Source organism: Dicentrarchus labrax, unplaced genomic scaffold (assembly GCF_905237075.1).
Source record: "Dicentrarchus labrax unplaced genomic scaffold, dlabrax2021, whole genome shotgun sequence".
NCBI classification, from domain to species: Eukaryota; Metazoa; Chordata; class Actinopteri; family Moronidae; genus Dicentrarchus; species Dicentrarchus labrax.
The window spans coordinates 5,876,212-5,889,481 of NW_026136717.1; the positions used below are offsets into that span (position 1 = coordinate 5,876,212).

A 13,270-nucleotide genomic window follows, 5' to 3' on the forward strand; every position below is an offset into this window, starting at 1 on the left:
TATTTAGCTCACTTTCTCACATTTGATACAGAAATATGTGTTACATATGTTATATTTAATTGTTAACAATATATTTATATGTAAAAAATAAATGTCAAATCTAAATGGGTCGCTGAATGTAAAGCTCAATCTTTAGAGAATATGCAAACACTGACTGTGGATCAGTAGGTGAAACACGTGACAGGACCCTAAACATGGCAGGTCCTGTTAGGAGAGGTCGACGGGCGGTTGTCCTGGCTGCACTCCAAGGTGTATTTCCATCGGTACAGAGTAACTTCCACACCATTAACAGTAAGTTAAGTAGTTATAAATTTAACTTCTGAATGAGTTCAGGAAGGGCTTAAAAAGTTTGGTTTGACAGTGTGGAGCAGTGTATTTTAACCTTAATAATTCACATAAAACGAATTTACCTCACTGTTTGCCTGGATTTAGGCTCTTAATAGCTAAAAAGCAGTACAGTATTCTTATTTTATAGTATTAAATTGGCAAAGACATCGGAATATACATTTGCTGCTAGTCAAATTAGAGGGACTGCTTTCACCCAAAAGGGGGCGAGGGCTTGATGTAAGGCCAAAGTACCCGGATGGGCTGCTCTAGTCTATGCATCATATTCTATAAGATCTTTGTAGCATTGCTGTCCTGTGAGTACGTCCCTCTTAAGGTCACCTTTTCATGAGCTCAGAAAAACAGCCCTGTTTTCAGCTTAGTGCATTTTCCAACTAATCCAAGAGGGGGTTTTAAATTGTTTTCTTGGCTTAACAAGTAGGACAATTTTCCAAACCAACAAAGGACAACATCATCCTTCAAAGCTGGTGGTTGTATGTTAGTACTTCATACAATGACTTAATGGATGCCAATTAAATGTTCAAAACCCACCAACCAGCATACCACATGTAGCAAACACCACAGCAGTTTACTCAAAGTGAATGAATGACTGAAAATAATTTCAGTTCCTCTTGAACACATTTAAATAAAGTGAATGAAACATGTTTAATGCAATATTGTAAATGGACAAACCTTTGATGACCTTTGATCTTTTTCTAGTCAAAATCCTCCAGGGATAATGGAATATTAATTATTCCATTTTTACATTTCTCAATTATATAATCAATAGTCAGAACTTTCAAGATCCTTCTCTCCATCAGATTTCTGTGAGCTAACACTGGACCCAAACACAGCACGCACATTCCTCAAACTGGATGAAAACAACAAAAAGTTGACCAATCTGAGAAAGGACCACCCACATCGGGATCACCTGGAGAGATTTTACTAATGGCCTCAGGTGCTGTCTGTCACTGGGAGTGTGGAGGAAAGGTGTATGTCACATTGACTTACAGAGGAAGGAGTGGAGATAACAATGAGTCATGGGGGGGCTTTTCATTACACTAACTTATAATAATACCTTAAATGCACCTGGAGGAGAGAGGAGGCTTCTGGAGGAGCTGACAGCGAGGAAAGTCTTTTATCAAGTAGTGTGGGCGTGATGTAAAAATGCTGCACCTGCAGGTTGGAAATTGTTCTGTGGGCAACTCTCGCTGAGAGTAGCTAAGATGCAAGGAAAGGAAGCGAGTGAGGGAAATGAGGAGACACGTTAGGGTCTGAAAAGCAGCCCTGGTGTCAGAGCTTCACCAGTTAAACTCCTCATTTCTGTTCCAGCTGACGGGACCAAATTGGACCAGATGATGTAGAGTCTAATGTGAAGTCTTCAGTCTTCAGTCTTCAATTTGTTTTGGGGGGAAATACACATTCACAGTGTTTACATTTATAAGGGATAAAGTGTGTTCATATTCATGTTACATAATCTTTATTATACATTTAAATATATCTGTCTATGTTTTGTGACATTTAATACTTAAGAATTTAAATCTAATAATATAGTAGTGTTCAGTTTGATGAAGAGTGCCCTCCAGTGGTCAGAGTGAATAAATGCAACACTCCATGCAACTCTTAATTAATATTAAAGGAGTTCACTAGCGCAGTGGTTCCCAACCTGGGGTCAGGACCCCCACTAGGAGTCGCCAAAGCCTCATGGGGGGTCGCAAGGCTTTCTTAATTTTAAAGCATGCTAGAAAACTTAAAAAAATATATAGAAAAATTAAATAATCTGATAGAGTCTAGTCTAATAGAACAATGGGCAAGCATCAGGGACAAGAAAACACTGAATTTGTAATAAGTATGTATGATTGTTAAAAACAAAAAACAAAATACATAATACAGACAGAGATTTAGGAAATAATCTGCTCAAAGTTCATCAAAATAAATCCTTTTACACAAACTTCTTAAAGTTATTAAGTTCACTATTTGGGTTCATTGTACAGTTTTGAATATAAAAGGAAATATCCATAAAATCAGGGACTCAGGCACCCCCTTGAGGAAAAAGGTTGGGAACCACTGTCCTAGTGTTATTGCTATTTATATATTTACATTAATAAGTAATAAACAATAAATTAAATCGTACCTCTTGACATGAATGTTCTATTCAGGTGTTATTTATTGAATATTAATGTAGATTTAATATTTATTTATATTTATTGAAAATGTTCTGAGAGTTTTACACATGTGAACTGCGTTTGCATCTTTTATATAACTCAGTACAAATACTCATGAATGGTTACTGATATGAAACATACATATAAACGTATTTCTGTATATATGCATGCTCCAAATACATTCTACTCCATCTACAATATCCGGCTGTCATGTTATTCTTCAGAAAATTCAAGTACAATAATTAGTAATTGGTGTGAGTTATAGGGTTCTACTACATTACAGTAGAGTACAGATAACATGGCTGATAGTCAAATAGCTGCAAATACATATAGCATAAAGACATAACTGATTTAATAAGCAGCTCAAAAAAGTCAAAAGGGAAACAGTCACAAATGCTTTCAGCAGTATATGTGGCCAAAGTGACTCTGTGAAATTATAGTAGTTGCTGGGAACTAATGGCTTACAGGTTGAGTCTGGATGGTGAGAGTGAGAGATCCAGTCTCTCAGACTGAGCAGCTCATGACTTTTGAGTTCTACTGGTTCTCACTCAAATCTATGGATTTTGAAGCTGGATGTCCAAGTGAAAAGCTCAGAGGAAGGAGTTGGAGTGTGCCAAATGCATTAGTTCAGACAAGGTGTTAGAGGACTGATATTAAGTTTTGAGGATGTGGATTTGATCCCCGCACAAATCTATGCATTCAGATGAAAAGTGAAAATCTCAGAGGTAAAGAGATGAAGTGTCTCAAGTCAAATAGTTTGTGGTGTTGGGAAACTAACAGAAAGTTTTGGGGATGTGTGTTCGATCCTTACTCAAATCTGTGAATTTTAAAGTCAGACGTTCAAAGCAAAAAAGTGAAATACAGAAATACAGGAGAGTGGTCTGAGATCAAATAACGCAGTGTGATCACAGATTCTGAGGTTGTGTGTTTGAAGTAAAGAAATAAAAGTGCTCAGAGTAAAGACTCCAATGTGAAGGGGATTTGGTTGCATTGGTGACTAAGGTGACCATGGTCACTGGTTCAACTCCCATTGCAGTGGGACAGGGAGGGTTAGCACACCTCTGGTTAGCGCACCCACAGCCGAGCCTTTCCCTTCAAGACAGGTGGCCTTGTCTCGTGGCGGTTTGTTTTCGGTGAGTCGAAAACGGCAAAAGAAGAAGGAAAAGAGCAAAGAAATCTTGTACCTTCTCAAGACAAGTGTTCTTCTGTTTTTTTGAAAGGTTGCACTCTTAACTCTTAGGTGCATACTGCCACCTACAGTACCGGAGTGTGTAAAACAGGAACTAGTTAACTTTACATTAGCCTTTAAACTAACTAACTAAATGAATTAATTAATTAATGAATGAATGAATGAATGAATAAATTGTGTTTATTTATCTAATGAATAATAACAATATTCATCTAATTGTTATTTATTCTACTAAACAACCCTGTTCAACAATTTCAATATGATTAAAATGTGATTTTATGCTGATGAAAAATGTGGTTGTTTTCCATTTTGCTGTCTTGAGTGGGAAGTGGGAGCAGTCTTTGTTTCTAACAATGAAGAAGAAAACTACAACCACCACACAATTTACAATGTTGCAGTGTCTTTTTATTATTTATTGTTGGACATGTTAAAAATGTTCTTTCATTCATTACACCATTATCTGCTACAGTAGATGAGCCAAATGTATAAAACTATGACATTTAAAAAAAACAGCCCACACTGTTCAGAGTCTTAATAAAAATACGACTCTATAATCTCTGAAAGCTAGAACTGGTGAACTACCAATTATATAAATCTACACAGGAGCAACAACTTCACCCTACGGTTGACAAAATAAATACAGGCAGTTTAATCTCATAGTGGCTGATATGGAAGCTGTTAGAGCGATAACGGCACAGTGACTACATGATAAAATATTTCATATCCGAGCAGGGTTTGTAACAGACTGGTATGAAGAGCTACGGGGCCTGTGGTAAGTGTTTGTAGTAGAAGGCCTGTGTGATAGGGTCACCCTACACACTGAGCCCTGTGTGTGAAGTCACACCCTGCTCATCCTAAAGTCTATTTTAGAACCACCAACAGTTCATATAAAACACTGTATTGTCACCCTGTGTCTCTGTTGTACAGAACCCCTGAGTCGCAGCCTAGCCACCTAACTGGAATAGATTACTTTCAATTACATGGCAAATGCTAATAGATGCTGGTTCTAACACGGAGGTGCAAGCGTTGGCTATAATCCACCATTTGGGCTACAATTCAAGAGGGTACACCCCAGGGGCTTGTCCATTAAGTCAGGGGATCCAATTATAATGTATTTGTGAAGATCACTTGTAAACAATTGTGGAATGTGTGGACGGGGTGAGAGACATCATTCATGAAACAATTGGGAGTGCTGCACGATAATGGGGGGTTATCAAAGACCTGCCTGAACAAAAAAAGAAAGGAAAGTCCCATTTCAGTAATTCTTCTACAATTCACAACTTCCCATAAATCTTCAGTTTTACTCCTCGCTGGGGCTGCAAAAAAAGAGGGAGGGGAGACTTCTTTGTCAGCTTCTGTTGGAGTCCCAAGCTTTAGGGGGCGCTCTCAGACATATTCTTTAGTGCTGCTCGGCGGACCGGAGCGGGAACTGGCCATGGACGGGTACTTGGATACGTGTTTCTTTCGTGGACAGGAAGCGGCCAACATGGCTCCGCCAAGGACATCTAGGAGGGAGCCGCCCCAGGCGATGAAGATGGCGGCGCCAAACTCAAATCTGGGGCAGACAAGATGGAATTTTATTATTTCTAAATAAAAGTTTGGATTTCCAGTCTAAGCTTTTAGCTTTTTTTCCTATTTTGCTGTCACACATAAAGACAATTTCTATCTCATCAGCTCAGTTTAAAATTAAATTGAGCATTCAATCCTGCAATGGAAGATGTATTCAGGTATTTAAGTGAAAGCAAGAAGTGGCCACAGGTGTCATTTATGGGGTGTTGTTAAATGTTAAAATGTAAGTCTTAAAGCCAGTAAATTGACTCTGTAAGGTCAGTTACACCTATATCTATCTAATTTTGATAACATTAGCCTCCAAAAGCCTCTCCCTTTAAGCAGCAATACAGCAATTTATTAACTTCAAATAAAAGTTCTGCTTATTATACTTAAGTACATTTACAGAATGATCATTAAAATTAACTCAGGTATTATCAAAAGTGAAATTACTCAGAATGTGCAGAATTACTGTAATATTATAATGTTATTTATTAAGGATTCATTAATCTGCAAGCAGCATTTGCTGGTTGAGGTGGTGCTCATTTTAACAACTGTCTGGAAGTATGATCTATAAAAATGCATCATATATTATTAGATGATTATATTTTTTCAATGTGAAGCCTTAATCAAAGTGACAATAGCAACAATAAATGTCCAATGAATATAAAGATGGAGTCAAATGGAGTAAAAAGTACAACTCCCTCTGCAATGTAGCAATTTAAAAGTACAAATTCACACTTCAAAATAATGCTCAAAGGAAACATTTGTCATAAAGACAATAAAAAAGACACGGGGAAACAGCTAGAATTGCTTTTTCCAAAGAAAGTCACTTTTTGTATTAGGGTTTTTTGTAATACTTATAAAGACAAGACATAAAATGTTCATTAGTGGGCTTCAGAGGTGCATGTAGGCATGTTTTTTCTACCTTTTTGGACAGAGCCAGGATAGCTGTTTTCCCCCTGCTTTCACTCTTTATGCTAAGCTAACTGGCGGTAGCTAATTCAAGTGACAGATATTACAGTGGAATTAATCTTCTCAACTATCTCTAGAATCAATGTCTAAAGGAATACTGAGACATTCATTCTAGAGATAGAGTAAATTACAGTACTTGAACACAGTGTGTTTTTGGGTCACTTACTTAGTGTTGACTGGAGTGTAGGGATTATAGAAAGCCCGGATCACATTGTGAGCAAACCAGGAGCACGCTACGATGGCACACAGCCCTGAGAGGAGAGAAAGTCGACAACAAAGATCAATCAGTCCATCAGCACATCATCACAACCTGAGAGGGTAGACATGCTTTTATCCCCTTTATAGGCACCAGGCGGCTAGCTATTGACTCCAGCACAATTAGCTTTTAGTGTTTCTGTTCTCCTTTCAACCAGTTAGACCTCTTGTGTCAGAATCAGTGCCAGGAGGACTGGTCTCATTCAGTGTAATGACCTCTGGAGGGCCGGAGCAGAAGAGTGGGAGGAAAGCTTTTCGGGCTGGGGATCAAACCTCCACCTACCTGCTGTATGATGTAGATCTAAGCAGAAATGTGATGATGATGGCAATTTGGGTGGGTTTTGATGAAATATTATGTAATCAGGTCTGTATTGATTATCATAGGCCCCATAGAGGATAATATAGATTAGTATGCAGCAGGTCCCATACAGAGGCTATGTCATAAATGGCTATATTTCACCAAAGCCACGCAGCACAAATTGGTAGACTGAACATATTTTTAGCCACCAGCGATGTGGTTCTGCAGTATGTAGAGTATGTATGCAGTATTTCAATCTGTCACTCAGTCCACCATTTTGGTCCAGACTGAAATTAACTTTCCATACAGCAGTTTATGACCAATGACCTGTGAACTTTACTTTGTGTTTAGGGCAAATGGTGATTATATCTGCATCACATCAGCATGTTAGCATTATCACTGTGAGCATGTAAGCATGCTGACATTAGTGTTAAGCTCGAAATAGCCTAACTACAGCCTCACAGGGCTGCTATGGTTGTTCCCCCTTGTTTGAAAGATGTTTCCAAAATTGTAAATGATGTGAGAGCCACTTTAAAGCTCTGTATTTCTGTCACTGTAAAGAATCGTTATGCATTTTACGGTTTACTTTAGGTCCAATAAAACCACAAGCTTCTGTAAAATATAAGACTTACAGGTTGTGACTAATTAAAGGAGGATCCAGTACAGGGTTAGGGCTCACAAATGTCCTCTATATTTTGTTTGTATCCATGATTTGTTCTTATTTTGTTAGTACCCAATAATTTCTGGGATTCACCAATGTTTCCTTATTTTTTCTTATCTCTTACATAAGAGAACAATTAGCACTCTAACCAAGATAAGAAAAAAACAACAGTCCTAAAATTCTTTATATATGTTTTAGAGTAATTATAGTGATTTATTTATCCTTTTATGGCAACATCTCTCCAATTCTTGTCCATGTGCCATGACTATTTGCACACAACCTAACCCTGCTCTTATCTTAGTATTTAGGGGGCATTGCTTATACTAATAACCAACAATCAGCCTGCTGCCCTACAATTTAAGATCAAGTACGATTCATCATTTAGCACACCTGAAGAGCAGGTTAAGAACATTTGGTGCATCCTGGGTTAACTTAGAAAATTTAAGAGAATGTTGCTGCATGAAGCCCAGTGTCTCATACAGTAATGCACCTCATAGGCTTTTGTAAATGTAACATAATGGGTTAGAAGTGATGATGCAATTATGAGCAGTGTTGTACATGTTGTGTGATCATGTGTAATGTGTGGTCGTTAATGTAAGAATAAATTGTTGATTTCTTATGGTTCGTAGTTTTAGAACTCTTTGGAGATGCATGTTTACATCTGACATCAAGCAAATGTTGGCCATTGTGGAATAAGAAAGTGCTTTATCCAGACTATACATTATAAGTAGTATGGGTTACATTTCTAAAGGCACATTTGCATCCTCACCTCCCACTAGTAGGATGATGCCTCCTGTCATGGCGATGCGGGACTTGCGTAGTTTGTCACTCCCTGCACAGGTGGTGCACTTCATTCCCATACAGGCCACGCCCAGACCTGCTACGGAAACAATGATGCCAACTATCATCAAGGCACGAGTTGCCTGAAGCGAACCTGCAGCAGATGGGGAAAAAAAGGATGAGAAGAGTACCGGAAGAGTGTGTTGATTCCGTTAGGGGAGGCATGTGAATAGATGGCCCTTTGTTTTGTGGAATGTGGGAGTGTAGCCTAAAAAAGGTTAAAAATACAGCACTTTGCAAAAACACAAAGAGCACCCAAAGTCAAGCAATCAATCCTACTGTATATGCAAAGTGCAAATCTGGAAGCACAAACTGGGAAATGATAAGGAAGGACTAATAAACAGACCTTGACCTATCAGAGAGGCTTTATGTGTGTGTCCAGAGGTTGTGAATTACATTCACGTTAGCCTGTTGGGACATTTTAATGTGAGCTTTCCCTGCAAGAGGAACCATGGGATACACATGAACACACACCAGCACACACAAACAGAAAGAAAGAAACACATCTCACGCTCTATCTTTTACACCATCTCCCTCCCATCTGTTGCTGTTTGAGAGGTGGAGGCCCGCTGAAACACTACTGTTAGGATCCTCATCTGTCAGTGCCCCCCCTCCCCCCCTCCTCATCCTATAAACCTATCACATCCCCCCCAGGCCCTCTTTGTCTCCCCTCCTCTGTCCACCTAGAACCAGTCTGTGCCAGTCTAGGCCGTCCCTGTCCTGCCCCAAACAAACAAAACCCTCCAGCAGCGAGGGAGGAACGGAAGGATGGTAGAAAGAGGCAGAGGATGCAGAGAGAGAGAGAGAGAGAGAGAGAGAGAGAGAGAGAGAGAGAGAGAGAGAGTAAAAAATAAAGAAATAGTGAGACATGGGAAACAATAGGGTGGATTATATAGTAAATGCAAATATAGAGTGAGATGCACAGTCTCCTGGCTTGGCGTTAGAGCACACTGTTCTCATTATTGCTACTGTGGCAGCTTTACAGTTGCTTCACAAAGTCATAAAAGTAAATCCTCTAGGAGGGGATGTTTGTTTCAGTTTAGATTATTACTGCAACATTTTAAACTCTACACTAAGAAAACATAAAAAGTGGTGCCAAATGTGCTATATATGTTAAAATATAAAAACATGTTAGCCATAGTGTTCTTTTTAGTGTCAATGAGACCAATACTATATTTATAACACTTCACAGCAGCAGAAGCTACTGTAGCTTTTCTCATATAAACTGCTACAACAGTGTATAACAAATGTAAGCTGACATACTGTATGCAAAGTCATACACAACTGTACTATAGAAATAACATCATCTTAGCCAATCATGGCACCACAGAAAATCCGTTAGGCCACAGCCCATGTGGCGATCCTGGGGCAAAAACTAGCTGTTTGAGGTAATTTGATAAAACACCAATTTATTTAACAGTTTGCACAATACATTTTTTAATATGGCCTTTTACAAGACATATAGACAGGACAGGTGATAATGCAAGACACAATTAAAGCCCTAATTGTTTTTTGTTAATTAACGGTGCACTTTAGTGATATTATTGTTGAAGGTCCAGTGTGTAGGATTTGGTGGCATCTAGCAGTGTAGTTTCAGATTGCAACTCACTCACTTCACCCTCCGCATGCAAAGTGCAAAGAGAAACTATGGTGCTAGCGAAAAAACATGTGGACAGCCCTATCTAGAGTAAGAGTTTGGTTTGTTCATTGTGGGCTACTGTAGAAATAGTAGCACGGAGGTGACTAGCGGTGTCTGCAGATAAACAGCTCATTCTAAGGTAACAAACACACAATGATTCTTATTTTCATTTGACGATACACTAATGAAAACATACCTATGGATATTATATTCCATTTCTGCTGCTAGATCTTCTAAATGTTACACACTGGACCTTCAAAGTCCAGCCCTTTCTAAAACAAATGTGCATATTGGTAACCAACTGATGGGGCCCCTAAGGGTCTGAGGCCCAAGACTGGTTGCCAGCTATTCCTTCTTAATCCAGGTCAGCATTAAGCGTACCATATATACTGCAGTTAACACTATAGCTAGTATATAAATGAGATCTCTAAACAAAAAAAAATAGATACTGTCATATATATCAGCAGAGAAATTCTCAATTAAAATTAGCAAAAAAAGTAAGAGTGTCTGTCTGTCAAAGAGGGAGGAGAGATGGGTTGAAATTGCTTCAAAAGCCAAGCCCCACCTCTAATATGTCAACAAACAAGGCCAAAAGTCTGCAGGATTCTTGTAGTTATTACTACACGGAAAATGCTATCAACAACAATCCCAAAGTGTTACAACCAGATCTCCCAGTTTGCTTTGAATAAGTGTGCACTTCTGCCCAAAAACAGTTTTGAAGCCATTGTGTGTATGTGTGTTGGCTGATGTTCAGTAGATTGTTTGGATGCCTGTGCATCAGCAGTGGAGTTACCATGGTCACCCTTCCTATGAAGGTTTGAAACTGATTACTTTGGAAACATCTTACAATAACTTTTGTAGCGTTTACAATGTAGTTATTATTTCATAATGAGTGTATGAAGTTCACCCAGATCTCAGGATACATTTGGGCTATACACCCACAAAGGCACGGCCATAGTGACGAAAGATACAATGACTGTCTTGAAGATGTCACTTATCAAAATGGTTTCACCATGGATCACATAATTAGCTCTTGAAACTTGGAAAAGGCATCATCTACTGTATGTGTTGAAGTGTGAGTGCTCAGGGAATGTTGGGAGGTGGGGTGGGAGGGTTTCCCAGAATGTGACAATGTGTGGGTGAGGTTTTCTAAGGAATGCTTTTAGGAACAGAGATGAATCTTTTCAATTCCTTTTAAGCTTTTTCTCTCCTGGAACCAGCCACTGTCTTTATAACAGGAAGCCTTCTGGTAGAAGACAATGTCCCACTGTAGTGACAGATTACAGTGGAGTGTAATAGCTGATAGCAGTGTGTGTGTGTGTGTGTGTGTGTGTGTGTGTGTGTGTGTGTGTGTGTGTGTGTGTGTGTGTGTCCATGCTGGTAATTACGGCGTGATGAGCAGCTCATACCGTGAGGTGGCAAACTTAATCAGTGATAACAGTGTGGTCTATTGAGGTCTCACACAGGTGAAGCTTTGATGGAGCAGCTGGGTCTCCAGGTGGAGAGCTGAAGTCATGAATAACAGACTGATCAACCTGCTGCTCTAACCGAGGGAATTTCAGTTTGTATCAGCTGCTGGCAGCAGAGGAAGAAGTATTAGATATTTTACTTGAGGGGACGTTGCAATACTACAGTGTAAAAATAATAGATAATATAAAGGTCCCGTATTCAAAATGGTACTTAAACGTCAATTTGAATTAAAGACATATGCTTCTATATGACCTACATAAACAAATAAGACCATCAGTGAGTTCATTGGCGGCTTCTTTATACTTATTCTTAATGACTGCTATCAGGTCGGATTCAATTTTCTTCAATTCGATTTTGTTTGTATAGCACCAAATCATAACAGAAGTAATCTCAGGAAACTTGTAAAAAATAAAGCAGGTCTATACTCCATATAAATCCCCTTGAAATCAATGAAACCGTAGAAACACTACAGTTTTTGTCCACAGGGGCCGCCAGAATCAACACAAATTGAAAGTTCCTAGCTTTAAAGAAAAGCACAAAAGTATTAGTATCACAATATATTTTAAGTACCAAAAATGATGTAGAATGGCGCATTTCGGAATAGTGTAGGCCCTATATTACATTACTGTATTATAATTAGTGATGCATTAATGTGTTCATCACTTAAATGTTGAAGCAGGTAAAGTCAAAGCTAATTTGAATTACTGCTGGGTAGATTATACTATAATAATATATCAAAACTTATTAGTTTTTAGTTTAAGTGTATTTTTATTAATAATCTAAATTAGTAACTAAAGTTACCAGATAAATGCAGTGGAGTAAAGAGAACAATATGTGCCTCCAAAATGTGTTGGAGTAGAAGTAGATAGTAGCACCAAGGCCTACAAGTACCAAGTAGAGCACCTGAGTGAATGCGCTCGGTTGCATTCCACCACTGGCTGCTGGAGCTTTAATAACCAGCTTTAGTGGTGATGATTGACATTTCATTACATAGCGTCCCCAGTCATAGCGCGCTACTCACTGTCGAGCTGCAGGATGGAGTCGTAGATTTTGCACTGGAGCTGTCCGGTGCTTTGGGAGGCGCATGACATCCACAGCCCCTGGTACACGGCCACCGCTGTGATGATGCTGTCCCCGATGTACGCGGACATCTTCCACTGCGGCAGAATAGTCCCGATGATCAGTCCCACGATGCCGATGAGCGACAGGAAAAAGCCCAACAGCTGAATACCGGAGTTGGCCATCCCTCTCCAAAAAGTCTCCTTCTCTAAATGAACTTTTGAATGGCTGTCAGTGGATGCTGGATCTCTCTCCTCCTCTGCAGACAATACAGCTCCAGATATTTCTATTAAGATCTGTTAATTGTCTGTAAGTGATGCAAAATATAAAAAATAAATACAAAATAAAGCCGCTGTTAGTGTCCGTGTGCTCCTGAGTTGTGTACCGGGGGTCTTGAGTCGGGGTTGGGCATCCGAGGAGATGTGGGTGATGGTGTGAAGTGGGTGTGTAATTATCATGCCTGCTGATGCATGGAGATGCGATTCTCTGTGGTAGTAGGGGAGTAGCTGCTGGGAAAAGCCCCCTCAGCTTCCAGCAAAGCAACAGGTTGTCTCACACACACACAACACTTTCCCTTTATCAATCCATAACCTTTACAAGCATGTCACATACTTCAGTGGCTACATTATTACACTGTCCAAACACACTCAACTTCTTTTTAAATTAGTAAGTAAGTGTATGTACTGCTGTTAGGTGTCAGGCTTACTCTATCTGCATTTGGCATCTTCAGTATTTAGTTAAAATATGATGCTAAAGCCACAGAAAACATGACATGGAGTTTGAATATTCACCTCTATATAAGCACCATGTGCTGAAGATACAGGCTTCAATATGATTATCAGTTTAT

The 13,270-nt window shown here is 39.2% G+C and overlaps 1 protein-coding gene across 1 annotated transcript; it reads right to left on the reverse strand.

Annotated features, from left to right (window-relative positions):
• Nucleotides 1–4,061: 4,061 nt before the first annotated feature.
• On the reverse strand, nt 4,062–12,909 carry cldn7a (claudin 7a). Its single transcript, XM_051429548.1, has 4 exons — nt 12,386–12,909; nt 8,185–8,349; nt 6,368–6,452; nt 4,062–5,233 (listed from the first exon to the last, which is right to left on the reverse strand). Exons 1-4 carry the CDS (start codon nt 12,606–12,608, stop codon nt 5,065–5,067), a joined length of 642 nt encoding a protein of 213 aa, XP_051285508.1. The 5' UTR covers nt 12,609–12,909; the 3' UTR covers nt 4,062–5,064.
• Between the last annotated feature and the right edge of the window lie 361 nt (nt 12,910–13,270).